The sequence below is a fragment of the Rissa tridactyla genome, chromosome 2 (genome assembly GCF_028500815.1).
Source record: "Rissa tridactyla isolate bRisTri1 chromosome 2, bRisTri1.patW.cur.20221130, whole genome shotgun sequence".
Taxonomy (NCBI): Eukaryota; Metazoa; Chordata; class Aves; order Charadriiformes; family Laridae; genus Rissa; species Rissa tridactyla.
This window is the reverse complement of record NC_071467.1, coordinates 106,082,498-106,107,028: the sequence shown is the minus strand read 5'-3', so window position 1 is coordinate 106,107,028 and position 24,531 is coordinate 106,082,498. Positions and strand designations below refer to the sequence as shown.

At 39.5% G+C, this 24,531-nt stretch overlaps 1 protein-coding gene across 6 annotated transcripts in view; it reads right to left on the bottom strand.

The window, feature by feature from the left end:
* The window catches only part of NFX1 (nuclear transcription factor, X-box binding 1), an 88,069-nt gene that overhangs the window by 59,142 nt on the left and 4,396 nt on the right, over positions 1-24,531 (bottom strand). For all 6 annotated transcript variants that reach the window (XR_008465069.1, XR_008465067.1, XR_008465068.1 and 3 more), the window contains exons 2-5: positions 19,476-20,525; positions 16,837-16,998; positions 9,729-9,806; positions 6,813-6,918 (exon numbers count right to left, since the gene is read on the bottom strand). Coding sequence is in view for 3 of the 6 variants with exons in the window: in XM_054192951.1 (XP_054048926.1) it covers positions 6,813-6,918; positions 9,729-9,806; positions 16,837-16,998; positions 19,476-20,525 (1,396 nt within the window). In the remaining 3 variants the exon portion in view is untranslated. The remainder of the gene's footprint in view (positions 1-6,812; positions 6,919-9,728; positions 9,807-16,836; positions 16,999-19,475; positions 20,526-24,531) is intronic.

Here is a 24,531-nt window from a genome sequence, read left to right as displayed (position 1 = left end):
TTAACATAGAAATTAAATTTTCATTCAGCACAGACACACACAGAAAGTGCAGAAAATTCTCCTTCAATTATAAAGATGGGTGATACCTTAGAGTTTTAGTCTGTTTTAAGGGACTAAGCAAAAATTTAAGTTAAATGACTTAACAGTGTTACAAACTAAACCCAAAAAGACAGGCTGAAGACTTCAGTATTAACTTCTGCTCAGTGAATACAAAGCCTTACTTTTACTGAAACTCCATTATCTATCATTAGTATAGAGGAATTAATTCACAATTTACTGCTGCTGCTCTAGAGAACTGGCATAACAAGCCAAGTTGTGATGATAGATAGATCTAGGCATAGGAAAAATTAAACTTCCATTTGTCTGACAGTGAAAATACTGGATACTGTAAGACAGCCCAAAGGGACTTCCAGTAACTGCTGTGGAAAAGATTATAGCACCAAAGATCTATGAAGGAAGACCAGACACTAACATTTAAACTAGGAGAGAGAAAATTACATTTACTGTCTTCGAAAGACCTTTTTCAAATGCTCTGAAGGCCTTGCATGGTTCCAGTTGGCAGGGAGAACTTCAGAGTCTTAAAAGAAGTTTAAGTTTATCATGACATTTATTATCAGGAACATTTTCTTGATGGTTAAGCTAGATGTCTATTTAATGTAGTACCTAAGAGAACAAAATTAATTGCAGCGTATTTACATTAAAAACATGAAAAGAACTGACTTTGTGAAGTGCTCTGAATGCCACAGCTCACACTAGCAAAGTACTCCCTTTTCAAACAGCTGCTTGCCTGTTCCTCAGCTTTGCTAAGAAAACTGTTTATATACAGATGCTAGCCCATTTCAATAAATCTGAGCAAATATTAAAAGATTATTAAAACAGTGTGAATTAGCCTCACTCATTTTCACCAAAATAGGCTAGCTAGTGCCACACTTAACACAAGCATCCAACTAAACTGTAAACCATATAAAGGTGATTAACACAATGACACCTACATTAAAAAAAAAAAAAAGTCAGATGTAGGAAATACAGTTGTGAATTGGCCAACCATTAAAAAAAAGTTGGAGGCACCTCTCCTATGAAGACAGGCTGAGAGAGTTGGGGTTGTTCAGCCTGGAGAAGAAAAGAGCCTGGGAAGACCTTATAGCGGCCTTCCAGTACCTAAAGGGGGCCTACAGGAAAGATAGGGAGGGACGCTTTACAAGAGAGTGGAGGGACGGGAGGTGACAATGTTAAACTGAAAGAGGGTAGATCTTTCTTCAGTGACCAGTGTCCAAGGAAGACTCTGTCTGTTCGTCTGCCTTTGATCCAGGTCTGTGTGTTCCTGAATCCAGACCCAAAATCTGGCTCCCATCTGTCACTGAGTCCAGTCTGGGATTTTCCCAGTGCCTGTTGGCGATGGAACTGCCATCCTGTGAGCTTCATACAGTTTTGTATATATCCATTTCTTTTATATTATAATTTTATGAATGTTTTCTTTAGAGTAGTTTAGGTTTTTTTTCCCTAAACTCGTAAGTCTCTTTCTCTCCCTTCTCTCCTTGGAGAAGGTGAGGGAAAGCATCTGTCGTTCGCTTCTGTGGCCAGTCCAGCCCAAATCATGACAGCTGGTTACAGGCAACAGCAGGCTGAAGAATTGCTGTATCTCTGTAACCTCTTTTAAAATTTGAACACCAAATTTCAGACATTCCTTACAAGTGTAAAAGAGATGCCAAATAATTTGAAAGCCATAAACCCCAGGGTCACAAAATCTAAGGAAACATAGCTCTGACTCTAACTGAAAACATGTATGCATAAATCTAAGTACATCATTTTAGACACTGCTTAGAGACAAAGGCCTCGAATTTTGGCTGTCACCCTAATCTCTCTTAACCAGGGTATGAGCTTTAATATCCTTTCCAAAAGCATCTACAGGATGCTGAGAGCTCTAGAGATTCTTATTACCCATATCACGATCTGTTCTCTTTTGAATCTTATTTATTATTTGCATCAATTTCTTGAAAGGAGAAGCTCTGCCTAGCAGAACATACTTGATGCATTCTGAATTTGCCATCTTCCGATTTAATTCAAGGTCTCATTTCCTACTCAGGGAACACAGCGTGGGGGAAAATCCCCATATTTTCAAGGTTTTCTTGATAAAACTAAATCACTTTACAAAGTATTATAGTAAAAGGATCCAAATCTTTTCTCGTGATTTTTAATCCAATTCTTTCTCCTCAGCCACAAGAGTCTGATGCTTACTTATGTTTTAAAGGGAAAACAGATTCTCAAGTAACTTACATCAAGAATAATGTAACTACCTAACCAGCACTTGGAATAGCACAACTGGCACTACAGAAAGACTGACATCTGACATGGCTCTCAGAGCTGCTCATTAAACAGGGGACAATCATTCACAAAAGCCTAGCATACAGCATAACACAATGCATACAGAAGGCAGACAGCAGGAGGGAGGGAGTTTAGACCACCAACAACTATGGCTTACTTAACAACATCTCCTGTTCTCTGCACATTTCATCTACTAGGCAAGAAGGAGCAAATACAAGCATCCTAACGCAAAGCAATGTCAACAATGTTCCTCTGATCTCATATATGAGGAGAAAAGGGGATGATGCTTGTTTGATCCTGGTAGCGTCACATCAGATAGCTGGAGTGTAGATACATGGTGTGTTGTTTCTGAAAACTCAGACAATATTGCAGTTCAGATTCTGTTGCTAGGCACTGCATAAATGTGATATAAAGAGCAGGGGATAGCTGCATCTAAATCTCCCATGCTCTGATTGTTGATGCAATAGTTTCTTATCTTTCTTTATGGCTAAGTAAGAATCCATAACTCAAAAAGCAGGTTCCCCAAGACTCACATACATGTCCTACCAATGAATAGGGTTCATAACAAGATTCATCCAGATTAGTTCTGTCAGAGGCAGACACAGAGGTACAATCAACTGGAAGACAGTAGATGGAGATGGACTTCAAATGAGAGTCCAACATACTTCAACTGCAAAGCATTTCCCAGAACACATGGGATTAAACACTGAAAAAAGGGCAACATCAAGAATGCCACACAAAGTCTCAGACACCACACCACACCCAGTCCACTGCTCATAACAATGGACACATCCCTACTATTAGCTAAAGTCACACACACTTGAGAAGGGCATGAATAGTTTACCCCACACTGTGGGGTATAGTTTACTGCCACACCGTGAGGTAGAAGGTCTTGACAATGACATGGAACACTTCAAGCAGAAGGGGGAAAAAAAGAAAAGGAAAAACAAAAACGCTTTTAGGATCTCAGTGAGCAGAATGGCATTTCTGGTTCAAACCTTCTCACCTTATGGGAACCTGTGAGAGCAGGGGAAAACACAGCAGATCCACAGCCCAAAGAAACAAGTGCTTGCAAGAAAGAGTTATCAGATCATCTAAAGCCTAGCAAGAACCATGAAACAGACTCCTGGCCCTGACAGCAAGAAGTCCACCTTTGAATACTCTCTTGAGGAAGAGCTCTACCCAGATACATGTCATGATGCAGACTTCCAGATCAGGTGAGGGGGTCCAGGGGGGAGGAGCTGGTAAAACAGACTGCCAAAGATGCATTCAGATGATAAAAACTCCACAGCTCTAACTCTACCGCTTCCTGATACAGCAAGAGGGAACCAGGTTTCTACTTGCTTTTTGATACAGCAGATGGAGGCAGAGTATCCTCATAACCAGGTGATCAGGCCCAGTCAGCATGGGCTTAGGAAAGGCAGGTCCTGCTTGACTAACCTTATTTCCTTCTATGACAAGATGACCTGCTTAGCAGATGAGAGAAAGGCTGTGGATGTTGTTTACCTGGACTTTAGTAAAGCATTTGACACTCTTTCCCACAGCATTCTCCTGGAGAAACTGGCTGGTCGTGGCTTAGATGGGTGTATGCTTTGCTGAGTAAAAAACTGGCTGGATGGCCAGGCCCAAAGAGTGGTCGTGAATGGAGTTAAAACCAGTTGGCGGCTGGTCACAAGTAGTGTTCCCCAGGGCTCAGTACTGGGCTGATTCTGTTTAATATCTTTATCAATGACCTGGACAAGGGGACCAAGTGCACACTCAGTAAATTTGCAGACGACACGAAGTTGGGCAGGAGTGTTGGATGGGTCTACAGACAGATCTGGACAGGCTGGATGGAGGGGCCGAGGCCAATGGTATGAGGTTCAACAAGGCCAAGTGCCAGCTCCTCCACTTGGGTCACAACAACTCCATGCATCATGACAGGCTTGGGGAAGAGTGGCTGGAAAGCTGCCTGGCAGGCAAAGACCTGGGGGTGTTGGTCAACAGCCAGCTGAATATGAGCCAGCAGTGTGCCCAGGTGACCAAGGAGGCCAACAGCATCCTGGCCTGCATCAGGAACAGTGTGGCTAGTAGAACTAGGGAAGCGATCGTCCCCCTGTACTCCGTACTGGTGAGGCCCCACCTTGAATACCGTGGTCCAGTTTTGGGCCCCTCACCACAAAAAAAGACACTGAGGTGCTCAAGCGGGTAGAGAAGGGCAACGAAGCTGGTGACGGATCTGGAGAAGAAGTCTTATGAAGAGCTGCTGAGGGAACTGGGGTTCTTTAGCCTGGAGAAAAGGAGGCTGAGGGGAAACCTTACCGCTCTGTACAACTACCTGAAAGGAGGCTGTACGGAGGTAGGGCTTGGTCTCTTCTTCCAAGTAAGAAGACATACGACAAAAGGAAATGTCCTCAAGTTGCACCAGGGGAGGTTTAGTATGGATATTAGGAAAAATTTGTTCACAGAAAGGGTTATCAAACATCAGAACAGGCTGCCCAGGGAAGTGGTGGAATCACCATTCCTGGAGGTATTTAAAAGACAGGTAGACTTGGTGCTTAGGGACAGGGTTTAGTGGTGGTTTTGATGGTGTTAAGTTAATGGCTGGACTCGATGATCTTAATGGTCCCTTCCAACCTAGACAACTCTATGATTCATAAACACTTAAGATTCCAACATTGGAGGAAGAAGTGTCCAACACATACTGAGGAATGTCCAAAACTGACTAACACTGATATTGAAAGTACATTTCTCTCCAGATCACTATCTCAAGTCAGAGAGTGCCAAAACCACCCATTACCTTGATCTGCACCCTTGCTGTTTCCTTACCTCCCGGACTGGATGATCTCAGTGTGGTTTTACTCATGTGGAATGAGCTGAATGATAACACTTTAAAGTTTGCTACAACTGAAACTGGTAGCAAATTGGGACTTTAAAAGGTCCCAATTTCCACAGCTCTTGATGCAGATTAGACTACCAGGGACTACAAATTTGTAGCTTGCAATAGGCACAATACTGCCACCACTGTTCCCAAAAGAAAACGCCAGAGCCTGAGCCTCTGCTGTAGACTGGGACAGGAACTAAGAGGAAAAGAACATCTGTTTCTTCCAAGAACTATAGGAAAGTTCGTCGGGTAGCAAATTGCAGCTGGGGAGTTCTCAAAGTAGTTAAGGAATTTCTGACTGGGTAAAAGAGTCCTACACAGACACATGGTTCTCCTGAGATGGAGGCCAGGAGCTGGCCGCCAAGAGAATCAGTGTTCTGCTGAGTCAGAATATCAATCAAATATACATCGAGATACATCAAATGTAGTCTGAAAGCCGATCTGTGTTTCAGTTTTACCCTGCAAACCACAGCGAATGGGATTTAGTATGATGATGAATTAAGAAAACACCTATAGCACTGAGAAGATAGCCTGAAAAGAAATCTAATATAATATTTTAACGTTTGGGTAAAAAAAGTATTAACGAGTAAAGAAATATTCTTTCATTCAATAAGATGTTGAAATAGATTTGAAACAGAACACAGAAAATAAAATGTTCAGAGTAAAGTTTATATATAAAGTTCTGAGTTTTAATAAACCTTGGAAGAAGTTAAGATGACAATCTATTTGTTGGAATGACTGAAGTTTTAGATTGTACCATGAGCAGAAACAATCACTTCTGACTACTAAAAATTTCTCAAAACAGAAATATGAACAGGCATTATGGACCAACTTCAATACATGGAAAATGAAGCTAGATACACTAAGAACAACATATAATTTCTTAGTCTGACTAGCAAGCATATTTATACATTGAAAAAGCTCGCCTAATGCTGTTAACCTTATCAATATATTATTACCACACTGTTAAAAAAGATCTAAAGGAAAACATCCAAAACCAAAAATAGAATTGCTCTTTCTTCGCCTCTCTTCATTGAATTATACTAATAAATGTTAGTAAAAAACAATCTGAGTTACTTATACTGATTAAGATCTCCATGAGGGATTGTTCAATCACCTGGTGGTCTCAACAAATAGATAAATATATATAATGCCCTTTTATCCTCAACAGTTTACAAGCCAATGAAAAGAAGCAAAGGACAGAAGTAAGCAGCACTTCACTTTAACCAAGTACCACTGCTCTTAGCTTAAGATATACAAAGAGCATTACAGGAAAACCAGCACCTAATATGTCTGGTAGACCACTGGATACACGTTTAAAACTCTATTCACTATTATTTCTCTACTTCAGTGAAAGTTCTTGAAAACAAGTCAGGCAGCTGGTTCAGTTCCTAAAATATGATGCAAATGTTACTACAAATATTGCTGCTGACCTCCTGTTCATTTACTCATATGAACACACTTTAGACATACAAACACAAATAAGACTCTATTTCTTCCAGGTTTCAGTTGAGCTATAAACCAAATACGCCTCTAAGCATATCCTCTAGTCGAAAAATATCCAAATACAGTCTTCAGAATTTTTCTCTAAATCATTTCAATATTCATATGATAAACTTTTACTTACATGTTACAAAGATGTGGACAGTCTAAACACTGTCTCTTCTTTCCACAAAGTTCCCCACAGCTATGTGGGATTTCATTTCTATTCCATTCAGGATTGTGTACCTTACCTAAATTGCATCAAAGACAAAAACATATTTATTGTCTTGAATACAATACCGAATCTGTGAAAAACATCACACCAAAAAGGAAAAGCTGTATTTTCAATACTGGCAGTATTCGCCTTTGAAAAACAAAACAACACAAAATGTTTTATATTTTTCTCAGCTTCCAGTATTGGTATATACTCAATTTCTTTGAAAGTAAGTATCACTGGAATACCGAGCTCCAGAAGATTCTTTCCTTCTATGCTCTCAGCAGGCACTTAGGTAGCTGGTATTTTACATTAAATTAAACTGATAAAACACAAGAAAATTAAAAGCTCCCTTTAGTTGGTCAGGCTGCATAGTAGTTAAGAAAACTAAAGGGTGAAATTCCCTTGCTGCCTCAACCCAGAAGAAGAAAAAAAAGACAAGAAAAAAAAAAGACACCACTTCAGAAAATAAGATATAGCTGGTAAGGTGATGGGGAATAGGGGCAGAATGAAATGAATGGGAAATTATAAGAGTCACTTCTGTAAAAAGAAGCAGACTCTATAAATCTAAACGTTAAAAGTTGACATTTTGTTGAATGCAGGAGGAAGTCTTGAAAAAGAATAAGCACTGAAACCATATTTTAATTAATCTGACATACTGTTAGCAAATCTCATAGCTCTAAGTGCATAAGACAGCCATCAGGGCTAAAGTTAATTGCCATAGTTAACACATCCAAAATTAAATTTGGCTCTCTGCAGGAGGGGAATTAAATCAACAATGAAGCAACTGAGGCAGTGTTACAAATTTGAATTGCAACAATTAAAACACCAAGAAAGTGTATTTTTTGTGACAGTTATATATTATTTCAACTCTTAGTACACCTTTGTATATTCTACAAATTAGGAAAATACAAATGGCATTTATTCACCCAAGTTTCAATTAAACTAGTTGAATACCCAGGAAAATCCTGAAAATTAGAAGATTCAGAAGAAAAATAACCTAGAAATTTCATCATGGAATAGTGATAAAACCCACACAACCACACTCAACACATAGTATTTCGCACCAAATTAGAAGATAGCTTTGCATAAGTAACTGGTGATGTCCAAATGCCATATCATTAATGTAAAATTATCTACAGAAGATTAAAGTCGTATGTTCCAACACGGTGCTTTGCTAATATTAACACTGTGGACAACTTAAGGTTCCTACTATAGATCTCCGAAAACTATTAAATAGTCTTTAAGCCTAGGGAGAATTTCTTTCCTATTTGACAGATCAACAACCTGTCTTCATTTCATTTTGAATCAAAACATTGATTCTAATGGAATTATTATCCCTATACTCATAAGATTTCACATACTGTCATAAAAAAACCTCTTACCTGCATCATACTGTTCTTAACTGACTCATTGACACATTCAGACAAAGAGAACTTCCAATAAAATTACCTATAACAGCATAAGTTTAGTTTCCTTAGGACAAGTTCACTGACTCCCAGTTTCTGTCTCAATTCCAGAATATTCTGTTTTGTAGAAAGCAAGGTCAAACTTTCCAGTGACTCTGACTTAAGGAAGGGAAAGCTTTCTGAAATCAAGACAAATTTTGAAAGTGTAAATCCCAAACAAAATTTATTTGCATGTATGCAATTAAGTAACTGTAGTGGTTTCAGGGGGGATGGAGTTAGCACTACACCAGCTGCTAGCAAAAAAGTTATATTTTGGATTTGGGATGGGAATGGTGTGATAGCACACCAGTGGTTTTAGTTGTTGCTAAGCAATCAAGGCCTCTGCTGCTCCTCACACCACTCTGCCAGCAAGCAGGCTAGGAGTTCACAAGAAGTTGGGAGGAGGCACAGCTGCGACAGCTGGCCCAAACTGACCAAAGGGCAATTCCATAGCATGTGACATCATGCTCAGTATGTAAGACTGGAGGAACAAGGAGGAATTGTCGGGGGATGTCTGGAGTGATGGCATTTGTCTTCCCGAGTAACTGTTACACATGATGGAGCCCTGCTTTCCTGGAGATGGCTGAACACCTGCCTGCTGATGGGAAGCAGTGAATGATTTTCTTGTTTTGCTTTGCTTGCATGCCCAGCTTTTGCGCTACCTATTAAACTGCCTTTATCACAACACATGAGTTTCTTCTCACTTTTACTCTTCCGATTCTCTCCCCCATCCCCATCTGGGGAGGTGAGCGACCGGCTACGTGGTTCTACCTGCTAGCTGGAGTTAAACCACAACAGTAACATAATTAATTTCTCCCTTTTTGTCATATTACATTACAGCTTAGCAAATGTTGTTTACTTCTTGTTATTTACAAATGTAATTTACTTCTTTTATTAAACACATTACCTACATAAAGGTCTGAAAAGCCTGAATATTATTTCCTATTTAACTTGTACACGTCCCCAGTCAACATGAATGACAAAATTGCTAAATCAATTTAAAGGTTTAGATAGTTGTATGCTTGAATTGTGTGGCAAGATACACCAAAATAATACAAAGATAGACATAGAACATGCAGGTTATTTCAGTCCTTCTACAGAAGGACAGTTTGTAGGATAATAGCCCAATTCTATTATTATTTTACAGAAGTTACTCTTTTTACATAGTGATATGAAAATATTTATCACTTATGTTTTAATATTTTATTTTTAAAATGTTTTAAGCAGCATACGTGTGATTCTCTGCACAGCCACCTTCCAGTGTCAATAAAGTTTTAAACAAGCTTAAATTTCAGGGATGTAGGCAAACAAGCAGCAATATTAGAATTCAAATTGAAAAAAGGAAAAGAATCAAAATGACAAAATTGTTTTTCTTTGCAAAAGCAAGCAAGAAACTCACCACAGAAACAAGTGTAAGTTTTTGGAACTTGCGTAGAAGCATTCTGACAAGCTGGACATCTCCAACCACTATTACCATCTGTAGGACAAAAAAATTAAAGATAAAAATGAAGTAAACAAAGGAGCTAATTTGCAAACCTAGAATAAGCTCTCTCACCTCATTTTTCACCACAAACTAAACTGTGTTTTTCCATTTACTCAGAAGTAGCGAGAAAGCAGGTTAATAAAAATGCATTTTATAGAGTATCAAGATAAACACAGTAGTGGTGCTTCATTTGACCAGGCTCCAACTTTAGAGGCAAGAAAAATTTTTAAAATTGCACTTTTTCTATTATCATATCATACCCTGCTATACAACATTCTATCAGAATATAGACAGTCTTCACCATATCTAAAGACATGAGGAGAAAAAAAAAAAGTATTAAATGTATGGGGAATTGGTGAGAAAAACATAATTACCTACAGTCTTAAACATCACCTGTACTTTCCTTTTTGCTGCCCTCTCATGTTATGAATTTACATGTCTTGTAGAAGACCAATGCAGTATTGCTTCATGTCCAGAATAAATTAGTGTTATATAAACCAGAATAATCTACTTAAATTAACTAAAAGGTGACAATACCTAGCTATTGACTAGGACACTTTTCTTCAAGTTGGTATTTGCTCCTGCGTTTCAGGAAGGTGTTGGTTAGCAGTAAAGGAAGAACTTCAGCGTAAGGAAAACGAGATTCATGAAGATATTTCCCAAATTCAGCACGTATCTGGCTATGAAAAATACCAGTATGAGAGCACTGTTGAACACAAAGCAGGGCAGGGAGGAGAGAGGGATATTTTTTTTTTTTTTTTTTTTTTTTTTTTTTTTTTTTTTTTTAATATAGACAGCTATAAAAATATATAAACTGATTAGCCCTTACTGTCTCTCTTAACCAATCAATTCAGTGCTGGTAAATTAATAAAGTTGTGATTTTAGAACTGTTCTTTGTAATTAAGAAACCTGACCAAGATATATGATATGTTCCCATGATGGACACAGGAGGGACTGCAAACAGGAAACCCTATGTGTGACAACTACACTGCAATGACAGGCACACCTACCCATGTTCGTTATCAGTTGGATTGGAGACTTCTTACGTTAACCATCATAATGCAGTAATGATTTTCACAAAATGGATTCAGACCATAGACTGCCTTGATACTCTTGAAATGCAGATCTAAAGCACGTCTATTCCTTTCAATATTTGATGCCTATTCGTACACCTCGTCATCCTGGCTCATATCACTGTGCCACCAAGACTGCTTCAGAGAGCTGTACAATTATGGCAGCTGAGCAGCTGTAGGACAGTAGCACAACGAATATACTCTGTAATTCATGCTCAAGACCAACGTGCATTTCCTGACCAAGATTTTTTTTTTTTTTTTTTGACTGCTACAAGCTGAACCATCTCAGAAAGAAGCATCTTGGAGAGAAGTGTTAAAAGCTACAGGTAGAAAGTGGCAGCAGGGGACTGAAAGGGGTACGTGGTGACAAAGCTGTCAGCACCTTACGTGGCTCCTCCCAAAGCTAGCATACTAAACCATAAGGGATTCCCTATGGGATTACTTTGTACAGTTAACAACATAATTTCTTTCATTGTTATTCCACGTTATGTTTTTCAGAAGATGGGAAGGTAAGCCTATCATCAAAGCTTCAAGAGGTCAGCAGAAGGCCTCTCCTATCAGCCTCTCATCCTCTACAAGCAACAGTTTCTCTAGAGTATAGTGAAGGTCCTTGTAAAATAGGAACCTTTTACCAAGCGAAACAGCCTTTCAAGATATATTTTCTTCTTCTTAATCATTGATTATCCTTTGCTCCTCTAAAACATAACTACATGGCCCACCCACAAGGAACATGCACAGTTGCTTTCCTCCAAAAAGACAAGAAACAGAAGTTTTCTTCCTGGATTCTTTTCTGGATTGAGATGCAGTCACAGTAGGACAGAATAACAGTAGGATGACTCCTGATGTCCACTTCTGTAAGGAGCGGTCCTGTAACCACTCCTTACAAATCCTGATTACTGAAGAAGGTGAGAATAAGGATGACCCTACAGAATGAACATTCCACTCATGAATCTGCTCATGAAAGTAGGCAGAATTCCAAAGACACCAAAAGGACAGTTGTCTAAGAAAAATCAACACACCTCACTCCCATCACTAGAGACTGCTTTAGTATTTGCTATCCTCTCCCTCCTTTTGGGATAAAAAAATTCCTTACTTGTAATTATTTACCAAATTTTTTTCCATACACTTCCATATCGCAAGCATCCCTATTTATAGCACTTTCAGCCACAAAAATCTTTATCTGTAGTAGCATGTCCAGAACCCTGCCCCCTCCTATTGAATACCTGTTGTCATAAAGGCACAGCAACAATCTCCTCAGTTTCTAGAATCCAAAAGCATAAGGAGCTCAAAAGAAACTTGAGTGGGAGGAGCTGGGAATTGTATATACAGACTAGGAATGTTACAGCGCCATTTCAAACAAGCAACTTTCCTCTTTACATGCTTGCCTAGATGAGTCATAGGTGATTACATAAGAAACGATCCAAACACATCTGCTGGAATAAAGAGTGAATGATAAAAGGCTACATTTCCAAAGGCAGCAGTACAGCAGGAATTTTCAACATACATACAATGCTAGGTACGTAAAAAGAACTCCAAACAGAAGATTTTGGTCACTTCAATTGTAGTAGAATATACCAAAATCAACACTGGCTGTTTCACGTTACCATTTCTAAAAAGTCTTACACAGTTCTCCAGTGAGATAATCTGTATCAGAATAAATTATTGCTTTGACTTCTCAGCTAGACACAATCAAAAGATTTTGTCCTAGTAACAAAAAAGAACAACATGTGCATAGTATCCAAGGGACACAGAATGGCTTCAGGCTTTGAACAGCATGGCTTAAGAAAAAAGAAAAAAAAAAAGAAAAAAAAAAAGACGAGCAGATTCATATTCTGATCACTGAAACTCAGAAGCCGTCTTAGAGGCCAATACTGGATTGGTACAGACCATTAGCCCATATGGAAGTGGAGGGCAGGGGCAGCAGGGGGAGCAGAATAGAAAGGGACAGCTGTGATAACTAAAATATCTCCAATCCTTCCAGCCAAAACAAAAATACCAGTAAAACTGCCTTCCCTGCAAACAAGGGAGCAAATGGCTTAAAGTTTTGCTCCGTCAATGTAAGGGCACAAGTCAAACACCACTGAAGCAACCAGTTTTTAAAGGAAGTAGAAGGAAGGGGGCAACAGACAACAACTTCCCCTTTACAAACATAACAAAGTAAAAGATCTTGTGTGCAATGAAGGTATTTTTGTCAGATTTACCTTAGCTGTGCAATACCTAAAGGTCACATTCCTCCAAGACATAAATCAAAATGTTAGTAAAAATGCTTGCTAAGGAGAAAGTTATGTTCTTCCTTATAGGAAAGAATCTTTCCACATGATGGCAAAGTGCTGCCTAGCAGAGCTTCTCCTCATGACCAGGACATGTCTAATACACAATGAAAATACATTCTCTAGTTCTGAGTGCCACTGACAGTCTACACTGTAGAAATACTGAACATTGGATGTCAACCACGAGTCTAACATAAGCAGACAAAGAATAGAGCAATGCCCTATGACTCCCCACAGATAATCAGAGGATTCTTTTACCTGGCTTGGACAAACTAAAAGTAATTTTTCAGATCACCATCAAGAAAGCAAAGAAGTCTCTGAGGGAAGACACCTTCAGTAAAACACACCTGAAAGAGTTCCTGAAAAGAGAAATACTGGAGAGCGCAAGAACCTAGCATAGTTCTTTGCTTCTTCCCACCCAAGTATGTAGGGTCCCAAGCACATTTTATCTCATTGGCACAGTAACTCAGGATAGTTCACTTTCCCCCCATCATCTGCACCCACCATGGGTCCCAACCTGACAGCCAGCTGCGGATCTTGGAATCTGGACAACAGCTCCTGCATTACACCAATGAGATCGCTAATGAGCAAAACAGGACACTGCATATGTATGATACATTAATGAGCGCAAGTTTTATTATCGATCTCCGCAGTGCATTCCTTTGAGCTTCACTCCTGAGCAGGGTTCCATTGTGTTGGCTCCCTACTTGATTAGCGTTGGTGTCCCAGGGCTCCCAGTGTGGTAATGCTATGCTTTCATTAAAGCCAAAGCTTTCACTTACTGAGTGTTGCGCCTTGTCCCTGAGGGATCCACACCTGCTTTTCCCTCATAACAGATACCCAATACCAGTAATGGGTATAAGGAAGATGGAACTACATGAGAAGATACCACTCCAAGGACGTTGTTTACCTCATCCAAGTATTCAGGATTTCTCTGATACAATGATGTGATCACAAACAATTGTGAGAAATTATGTACACATACATACTTTCATGTAGAAAATACATGAACACATGTACAATACATGTACACATACATACTTTCAGCCTCCTGCTATGTATCATAAAAATAAGACCTGCTGTAAGGCCCCAAATGGAGGAACATTCTCACTGCAACATTCAGTTGCTACAAAAACATAAAAGAATGAATACTGAAAACTGATCTTATGAACAAAATATTCTCACTAGGCTGGAAGTGAAATGCAGCGGTGAAAAGTCTGGGTGGTGAGATCAGATAAGATTTCCTGAAAATTATTATAACATTTGCAGAATCAAGCACACTTAAAGTAAATCACGTCCAGAAAATAACAGTTTTTTTCCCTCTTCCAGAAAAACAGCGAATTATTGAGTTAGGTAGATTACAGTGTTGTATTTCTCTTCTGGTAGACGGTAATTACTGCCAGAGTTCTAGTGAATTCCTCAATACTATACAAAGCCTGAGAAGTAGAATATACACTGAAACAATCTACCACAAAACAAATACACTCTGAAGTACAAATTCTAATCAAGATAGGGTAGCAGGGCTTTGCAGGTCAAGAAATATGCAACAGGGTACTTACTGGAACTATGGAATCAGTTCTACTGAGGCCACCATCTTTAATATAACTTTTTTTAATTAATGATTAATTATTGATTTAATTATTTAACTATTGATTTAATTAATGATCTCATACACGAGATACAGTAACATATTTAGTCCACAAATGCTTACAAGAAAAGCCAATGTCCAAAAGACATGGCTATTTGAAACGCTGACGGGTTTCAGGCATCTAAGGTCACTGTGTCGACCGATAAGCAAAACCTCCCTTATATAAGTAGATACTCCTTTGATCAAGCAATAAGCTGTTTCAGGGGGATAAATCAGCTCCAAAGAAGGTGACAGAAAAATAGAAAGCTGAGATAAATGTTCTCGGCAGTGACTCTCAGTTTGGCTTAGGATCTCAGTCTTACCGAAAAATCTGTTCCCTTCTCAAAGACTCCAGTGCCTTTATGTTTCAAATCTTGTGCTGGTATTAGTAACTTCCTTTCTACTGTCATTATGAAGCATGACCAGCCCTACCCAGAAATCTGTCTATGCATCCTCAGAAATCCAAGAACTTGCAACCAATCCTTTCTGCAAGAGATTGACAGTCTCGAAAAACTTCTCTCAAACATTTGGAAGTAGCTAACAGACTATTTCCTCAATCTGCCCAGACAGAGACAGAAAGACACATGAAGAACGGTAAATACTAAACAAGCAGGGTACAGAAGAAGTTAACCTTACTTCCAGATTAACTTTACAGTCTTCAGAGTGTGTCTACATCACACAACCAAACATAGCAGAGAGACCGCAATTCAGCCTAACTTATTTGAAAGATATTAAGTTGTTTAGATAAAATGAGTAAGTTTTAATTAGAATAAATTACTTAAGGTTATAATATGGTGTGATTTATACTATTTGCCTAGCTTTACTTTGCATTAGTAGCTAGATTTGATGAGGCCTTTAGGCCGCAATAGAGTTAATTTTCTTAGTAATCTTCCTAGCAGCTGGTACAGTGCTGCATTTAAGCTTTCAGTATGACAAAAATGTTGATAACACGCTGATGTTTTGGTAGTGTTTTCCCATACATCTGGGACTTTTCAGTTCCCCATGTTCTGGCAGCAAGCACAGGTGCATAAGAAGCCTAAACCGGAAGATAAGGAGACAACAACCATCAGCAGAGACTGCAAATCAACAAGATAAGAGCAGTCAACAGTCTGCCTGCCTGGACACGAAAAGAGAATCTAATAAGGTGCTACAAGACCCCAGACCAAAAATCACTACTGGAGTAAAAGACGCATGAATAGCATGTGAAGAGCACACGAGGGGCGGGCATATAGAACACAAGGGTATAATTGCTCAGGGATTTCTTTAGTACTTTTATAAAATCCGATGCCTGAGACTCTGCTGTGGGAAACCTAGAGTTGAGCCTGAAGAAGGAGGAAGCGTGCATGTGTGTGGAGTTGAAAGGGGCACCTGTTGGCTCATTGCTGCAAAAGGACTCATCTGCTGTGAAGGGACTTTGGTCCTAGCAGTTAAAAGACTCGGGCGGTATGTGTGCAACTCCTTGAATGGTGTGTGAATGGCTGGGCAGCAGCTTCTCCTTTAACACTTACACCAAAGCATTCAAAGGGCAGAATGTAGTGGAATAAGAGTTTCAAAAAGTGGTATAATACAAAGAATCTTAAACAGTTTAAGCTAATGACAAAGGAAAAAGCTTTCTCTCTTCTCTGAATTTCATTTCACTGCAGGGCATCCATGACACATTTCAGGAGGACTTTATCTGAGGACAGAACTAAGAAATGTTTGAGTAAAAGCAGACAACTAATGCTTGGAGTGCTGCTTCTGTTTGACTGCCTAGCCAAGCACAGATGAGAGAAGATGAGACATTTCTTGGTGTGTAAAAACACAGACACACAGCTTTGCATCTTGATGCACTGATTTCATTGACCGATCTTATGAATCCAAACCTGGAAAATAGTTTTAGGTAGAATACTAGAAAGAATCAAAACAGTTAGGAGGATTATACAGAGCATCCAAAGAACCCCAGAAAAAAAAAAAAATTTAAAACTTGCTTTGCTAGTCTTCCAACGTGAGAAACACATGAACTCTGCTATTATATGTACGTGAGAGAGAAAATATGTACAAGAAAGAATACCAACCTTCAGCTTGTGAAGCTGGTGATCGCGCCCATTTCTTAATGCAATTCAGGTGGAACACATGGTAACAGTTCTGACAGCTCCACACTGGGGCTACTATTCGGACCACCTCACAGCATACCATGCATTCATACTTCTCTGTGGTCAGTTGTTCAATCAGTGACCCTGCAAATAAATTATATTACTTGTGCATGAAACATCAGCTAGCTGAGAAAAAAAATAAATGAAATGCCAAGATTTTATTTAAATTATAACAGAACTTATTTTTCCTGTGTGGCTATAAGCAAGGTATTGGTTTACTTCTGGAAGATTCCAGTTTGATAGTTGGTATTCATTTCTCTAGTTTCAGAGCAGGAAGAGGGAGTATGAGATATCCATAAAAGAGGCAACAAGAATTCCTGTTGATGAATAGCAATCATTCTGATTTTACAAATTAATGAAAGGTTTTAAGCTTGGCAGAAAAGACAAGAAATTTATCTTCATATAAAGTTTAAACCAAAAGCTTAAAGCTCTTAACTACAGAAGTTTCATCCAAAATTAAATTTAATTCCCATCCTTGAGTATTCTTGTAAGACCACAAAAGAAATATTAACAGTGAAGTACCTAAATAATACCCTTAAACTGACTGATTTAGGCATGGAATTACTGTGAAACAATAGTCAATGTACAGGGCCTTTTGAGCCGTATGAAAGAACTTGAAAAAGAACTCTGAAAATAAAGCAAGAACTCCACATGAAAGACATGTGGAAGAAAGACAAAACAGCCTGGAAACAGTTAGAAGTGCAACCATAACAAAGGCACCGCATAACTTCAGTTCTGCCAGATTAACTCTCCCATGAAGGTAAGGCTAACAAACACACCTCAGAAATGTTATTTGCTGTATGCCCACAGAATTTTAAAATATCTTAATTACAAGCATAAACTGTAAAAAAGTATCTTTTTAAGATGGTGTCAAGGGAAGGACATAATGAAGGACAAAAAAACCCAAAAATAACAAAAGAAAAATGACTATCAATTTAAAATGTGCTTGTATCACACATGACTTGAAAGCGAGACCATGGATGCCTGGAAACTTGGAAGTGTTTACACTGTTTGCCCTCTTTAATAGGATATAAGCACTTTCAAGCTTCTTTTCCAGCTCTCCTGCATCAAGTACCACAAGCTTTAGAATTAACAATCATTTCTGCTTGAATGCCATGAATGTTACCCGCTGCAAAGAAAGCATCCCCACCTAAAACATGCTACTTTTTTCTAGAAGACTAAAGCTATACTGTACCCAAAAAGGATAGCTGTCCCATAGATAGTTAAAAAGCACAGACTCAGTCCCCTGAAAATAGTGGCAGATACTGTTTCCAAAATAGCTCCCAACTAAAGCATGCGAAGAAAGACTGCCATTTTGGAGGGGGAAGTTCCTTAAGTTCCCTGTAAAAGACTACTACTTCTCTTCCTCCTTATTGCATGCGTTTTTAGTTTAATAATAATGCTGGGAGAAAACTGAGGTATCTTTAACTTTATGATCCCAGTAGAACCCAGGAACATGAAAGTTAATGTATTTAAGTTATAAAGGATCAAGGAGGATCTTGATCCTTGGGCCTCTCCTAAGGGAACAAAGGTTCAGACTGGAGCTACCTTATACTTCACAATTACTCTACTACTTTCTCAGCTCGGAAAGAGAAGACACACCGAGAAGCAAAAATCTTCAAAAGATTCAATAACACAGTTAACAGGAACTAGTCTACCCATTTCTATCGTTTTGGGTAGCTTGATGATGCTTTGTAAAAGCCAACTAAACATAATTCTTAGTGTTTGTTCAACTGGAAAGAGACACACACACAAAGAAAAAGAAATACCTCTCCTTACTGCCTCCAAAAGAAAACAGGACTTCCTCTGCTGGGTGCTATGAATAATATGGGACTATTTTATCAGTACACACTTAAGCTTATCTAAAACAGTAAGAAAAAGCTACCTAGGTTGTCTAGAAACAGAAACCAGTACCATGGCATTGAAGAGATTCAGTTAATTTCCATTTAATGTTTTAAGTCCTTAATGGTATGAGTCGGCACAAAATTCACTCAGTCAAAACCTGTGTGTCTGCTTTACATTGTCAATGGCATGTTTCTATTCTCAACTTCCAAAAATAGTATCCAAATATTTTCTTTATTTCTAACTACCTTTTGGTATTACCATTGCAAAAAACGAGGAAAAAAATCCAGTTAGGACCAGAAGACAGTTCCTTTCTCTGGCATTTTCCTATTTCTACGTAAAACATGAGAAAACTTATTCTGCAAAAATCAGTTTTAGGATTGTTCCTCTCAAGTCCCATTGTTCCGACTACTCAGAATTTTACTCCCTGCTCCTGCAACATACATGTTTTAACATGGTGCCTGACCAGGACATCATTTGGACTTTGGTAGTAAAACAAAAAAAAAAAAAAAACAAACTTCAAACAAAATCTGTTCTTCCCTAGTAAACTTACAGGACATCTCCCCACTCAGCAACCACATATTTACATTTACATTCTACCCTCTGAAACTGATACTGACCTAATGGGAAATAACAAGCCTCTTCATCTAGTCAAACGTAAAGGCAGTTTAAATTATTCAAGATTGTATCTTTAATACAGTAGAGTCAAGAAAGCTTACCTGTATGAGTTTCTTTGTTTTTTGGTACGTCACTTTGCTTCTTCCAGTACTGGGTCCAGCTGAAATGAAGTGCAGGTGCTTGATCCCCCTTTAGCAGGAACTTTCTTCCGTTACATTTAACAGAATCAGACAATTGATGCCTGATTTCACTTGTCAAGTTTTCATCATTTTTGTGAACAGAGAATTCTTTCTTCCTCTCATTTTTATCTTTTGGAGTATATGCAAGAGAGGACTTCTTACCTACTTTTGCATTTTTACTACGGTGAGAATCATGTCTCTTCTGACAATCCTTTTCTACTGGAGGTTTATTCCACACAGGCTTCCGGGGATATCTTTTGTTTACATAATTGTAGCCTTTCTGCTCATCCCCACTACCAACAGGTGCATCACAGAATGCCTTTCCAACAGATGATTCTGAAGAGTCAGACTGAGTCAAATCCAAAGATGGAACATTTTCAAACAGCTCTACTTTCTGTTTAGAGCCCACTCTCTTTTCCCGCTCATGTACTTGCTTTCCCTTCTCCCTGAAACCTCTTCCAGATGCATGCATCAGATGTGTTTTCTTTGGCTTTGCTCCTCTGCTATCTGCGTTAGGTAACTCCCTGTCGCTCTCCGAGGAGAAAAAGTCATTGCATCCTCTAGGAGGTGCTCTTCTCCCAGGTGCTATTGCAGCATCTGAAATTCCTGGACCTGCAGCAGCATCAGCAGTACTTTGCCTTATCTTACTTCTAGTACATGTGCTATCGTTTCTTGATCTGTGCCATCTCTGGCTTTGCAAGTTGCGATTCTTCAAACTTTTACTGGTACCAAAATATTCATGGAAGTCTTCGGAATTCCCATACTGACGTTCTGGATTACAAAAACCATGACGCTTTGTGGAAGAGCTTTCATAATCTGTACCTCTTTCACAAGACAGACTAGGAAATGGTAAATTACTTCTACTCTGATTACTGTTAGAGTCTTTCCTATCTTTGTTTACCCAGTTTATATCTGTAGGTTGTCCTTCTCCTGGAATGGAATCAGCAGCATCAGGATTGAAATTCAATGCACCTAAAAAGTGAAAAAATAAAACCACATGTATAAGTATTAAATAGTAAACATTTCTTGATCATTGAGATCATTGAGTCCAACCATACACACACACACAAAAAAAAAAAAAACCAACAAAAAAACCCCACAAACAACCTACAATCTCTGCCACTAGAGCATGCCCTGAAGTGCCAAATCTAGATATTCCTTAAATACCTCTAGGGATGATGACTCAACCACCTCCCTGGGCAGGCTGTTCCAGTGCCTGACCACTCTTTCAGTAAAGTAATTCTTCCTAATATCTAATCTAAACCTCCCCTGCCACAACTTCAGACCATTTCCTCTGGTCCTGTCATTATTCATCTGGGAGAAGAGGCCAACATCCACCTCTCTACAACCTCCTTTCAGGTAGTTGTAGAGGGCAATGAGGTCTCCCCTCAGCCTCCTCTTCTCCAAACTAAACATGCCCAGCTCCCTCAGCCTCTCCTCCTTCTCCTGCTTCTTTTGATGCAGCCCAGGATGCGGTTGGCTTTCTGGGCTGTGAGCACACGTTGCCAGCTCATGTTGAGCTTCTCATCCACCAACACCAAGTCCTTCTCCTCAGGGCTGCTCTCAAGCCATTCTCCGCCCAACCTGTATTTGTGCCTGTGATTGCCCCAACCCACATGCGGGACCCTGCACTTGGTCTGGGTGAACTTCATGAGGTTCGCACAGGCCCAACTCTCAAGCCTGTCAAGGTCCCTCTGCATGGCATCCCTTCCCTCCAGCGTGCCAACCGTGCCACACAGCTTGTTGTGTTTTGATTGCACTCAATCTAATCTCACTGTCCATGCCACCAACAAAGATGTTAAACAGCACTGGTCCCAGTAATGACCCCTGAGGAATACCACTCATTACTGGTTTCCCCTTGGACATTGAGCCATTGACTGCAAGCCTTTGAGTGTGACTGTCCAGCCAGTTCCTTATCCACCGAGTGGTCCATCCATCAAATCCACGTCTTTCCAGTTTAGAGACAAGCATGTTATGTAGGACAGTGTCAAACGCTTTGCATAAGTCCAGGTAAATGACATCTGTTGCTCTCCCCTTATCTATCAATGCTGTAGCCCTGTCATAGAAGGCCACCAAATTTGTCAGGCATGATTTGCCTTTTGTAAAGCCATGTTGGCTGTCACCAGTCGCCTCCTTATTTTCCATGTGCCTTAGCAAAGATTCCAGGAGGATATGCTCCATGATCTTGCCAGGCACAGAGGTGAGACTGACGGGTCTGTAGTTCCCCGGGTCTTCCTTTTTTCCCCTTTTTTGAAAATGGGAGTTGTGTGTCCCCTTTTTCAGTCAGTGGGAGCTTCACCAGACTGCCACAACTTTTCAAATATAATGGAAAGTGGCTTAGCAACTTCATCCACCAGCTCCCTCAGGACCCACAGATGAACTTCATCAGGTCCCATGGACTTGTGTACCTTCAGGTTCCTTAGATGGTCCCGAATCTGATCTTCTACAGTGGGCGGTTCTTCATTCTCATAGACCCAGCCTTTGCATCCTGCAACGTGGGTGGTGTGGTTGGAGCCCTTGCCAGTGAAGAACGAGTGGAAAAAGTCATTCAGCACCTCAGCCTTCTCCATATCCTGGGTGACCAGGTCTCCTGTCTCCCTCCTGAGAGGGCCCACGTCTTCCCTAGTCTTGCCTTTACCCCTGACGTACTTACAGAAGTTTTTCTTCTTGTCCTTGATGTCCCTGGCCAGATTTAATTCTGTCTGGGCTTTACCTTGCCTAATCTGGTTCCTGGCCACTCGGACAGTTTCTCTGTATTCCACCCAGTCAACCCGTCCTTGCTTCCACCCTCTGTAGGCCTCCTTTTTGCTTTTGAGCTTGTCCAAGAGCTCTTTGTTCATCTATGCATGCCTCCTGGCACTTTTGCCCGACTTCTTCATTCTTGGGATACACCGCTCTTGAGCACAGAGGAGGTGATCCTTGAATACTAACCGGCTCTCTTGGGCCCCTCTTCCCTCCAGTGCTTTATCCCATGTTACCCTGCCAAGCAGGTCCCTCAAGAGGCCAAAGTCTGCTCTCCTGAAGTCCAGGGTAGGGAGCTTGCTGCACGCCTTCCTTCCTGCCATAAGAATCTTGAATTCCACCGTTTCATGATCACTGCAGCCGAGGCTACCCTTGAGCTTGACATTCACCACCAGCCCCTCCTTGTCGGTAAGGACAAGGTCCAGCATGGCTCCTCTTCTTGTGATATAATATTATAAATTATTTCTATTTAATATATTAAGATATATTAATATTATAGTATTAACATAACATTATATATTATTATAAGCTATGCTATTATACAATAGTATTACACTAGATATAAATGACAAATACAAAGTGTTTGGTGGTTTCGTTGTTTGTTTTTTTTTAAGCTGTAATATTAACCTGATTTTGAGACAATAGAATCAGAACACCAGACAGAGGTCTTTCAGAACAGCTGGAGATTGAGCTAAGAATCAATCTTAACTGAAGCAGAGGGGACGCGCTGATCTCTTCTCCCTGGGATCCAGTGCTAGGACTCATGGGAATGGCTCAAAGCTGTGTCCGTCAGGGCAGGTTTGGCCTTCACATGAGGAAACATCTCTTTACCAATAGGGTGGTCAAACCCTGGAAGAGGCTTTCCAAGAGGGCTGGTTAATGCCCCATGCTTGTCAGTGTCAATGCCTCTTAGACAATGTTTTAACTTTTGGTCAGCCCTGAAGTGGTCAGGCAGTTGGACTCAATGATCATTGTAGGTCCCTTTCAGCTGAATTACTGTATTCTATCGTTAGGATTGCAGACCCTAGTAGGTACAAAACATTAGGCTTATACACCTGAAAGAATCTGGACTGCAAGCAGCTTCCCTGGTAACATTCCATTTTTCTCATCTTAGCTCGTGTATCCTGTGTAAAGAACTCAAAATACAAAGTTGTCCTTTTTTGCCAGTTTCTTTTCTATCACTAATAAAAAGGACTACAAACAGAAATTGTAGTCCTTCGACATTATAATGTAAACAGCAGTCATTCAGGACAGACTACTTAAAATAGAGTTTCACATATTTTGATTTGAAGACAGGATGCAATCCTAGAATTACACACAAACCTTATATGAAACAACCCATTTTATTAGTTGGTTTAAGATTTCTTTTGTATACCCTAAAATTTAAAGTCTGATGGATAGATATAGCAAGGTAAACCAAATGGCTTCTTAATGTTTAATAAAAATATATTTTTCAAAAATCACAGGGCTTCCATCTAAAAAGTATACTCTATTATTAAAGACCGTTGTTTCTTCAGTTATGAGATGTGGTATGTAAAACGTATGCATGAATTATCAAAAAATTTGTGCACAAGGCTTTCAAATGAATGCAGTAAATAACTAGAGTAAGTATGTTCTGTAGATCAGTAAAACATATTATCTTATACTGACATAAAAAACATGCTGGACGTGTCTTTAAAATGCTGGTTTCTTAGAAACAGTCAAATTGACTTTTGAGCACGGCATCCAAGAAGCATAATCAGGACTTGAAATGTAGCTGTGGAAGTGATATTTTTGAAAGCACTTTCCAAATAATCTATTAAGTTTGAAGAAACAGATGGGAAACCAGGATTTAGGTATTTAAAAGCACTTCCAAAATATGAATAATTCATTAGGACTTTTTATATCACCCATGAATAGGATTCCTATTCTTACTGTCAGGTTTTACATTACAAAAAAATTCCAAAGAAGTGGTAAATTCTACTGAAACTGATTTCTACCTGCCGAGACAAGAAACAGCAAAATGCATATACAAATGCAATAATCAGTAGCTAACACTGGCTCAGATTTCCTCTGACATGTTTATATGTACATACACAAAAATCCCAAGAAAAAGGGAACCTCCATAGCTAGATTCCAGATTGTATTTCTATAAAACAAAGAAAATCACAGTACTTTTAGAAATAACCTCTACATTGCAGATTTTAATATCCCCAAGAGTTTGAATGTGAATTAAAACCAAGCATGTGAAGCTCAT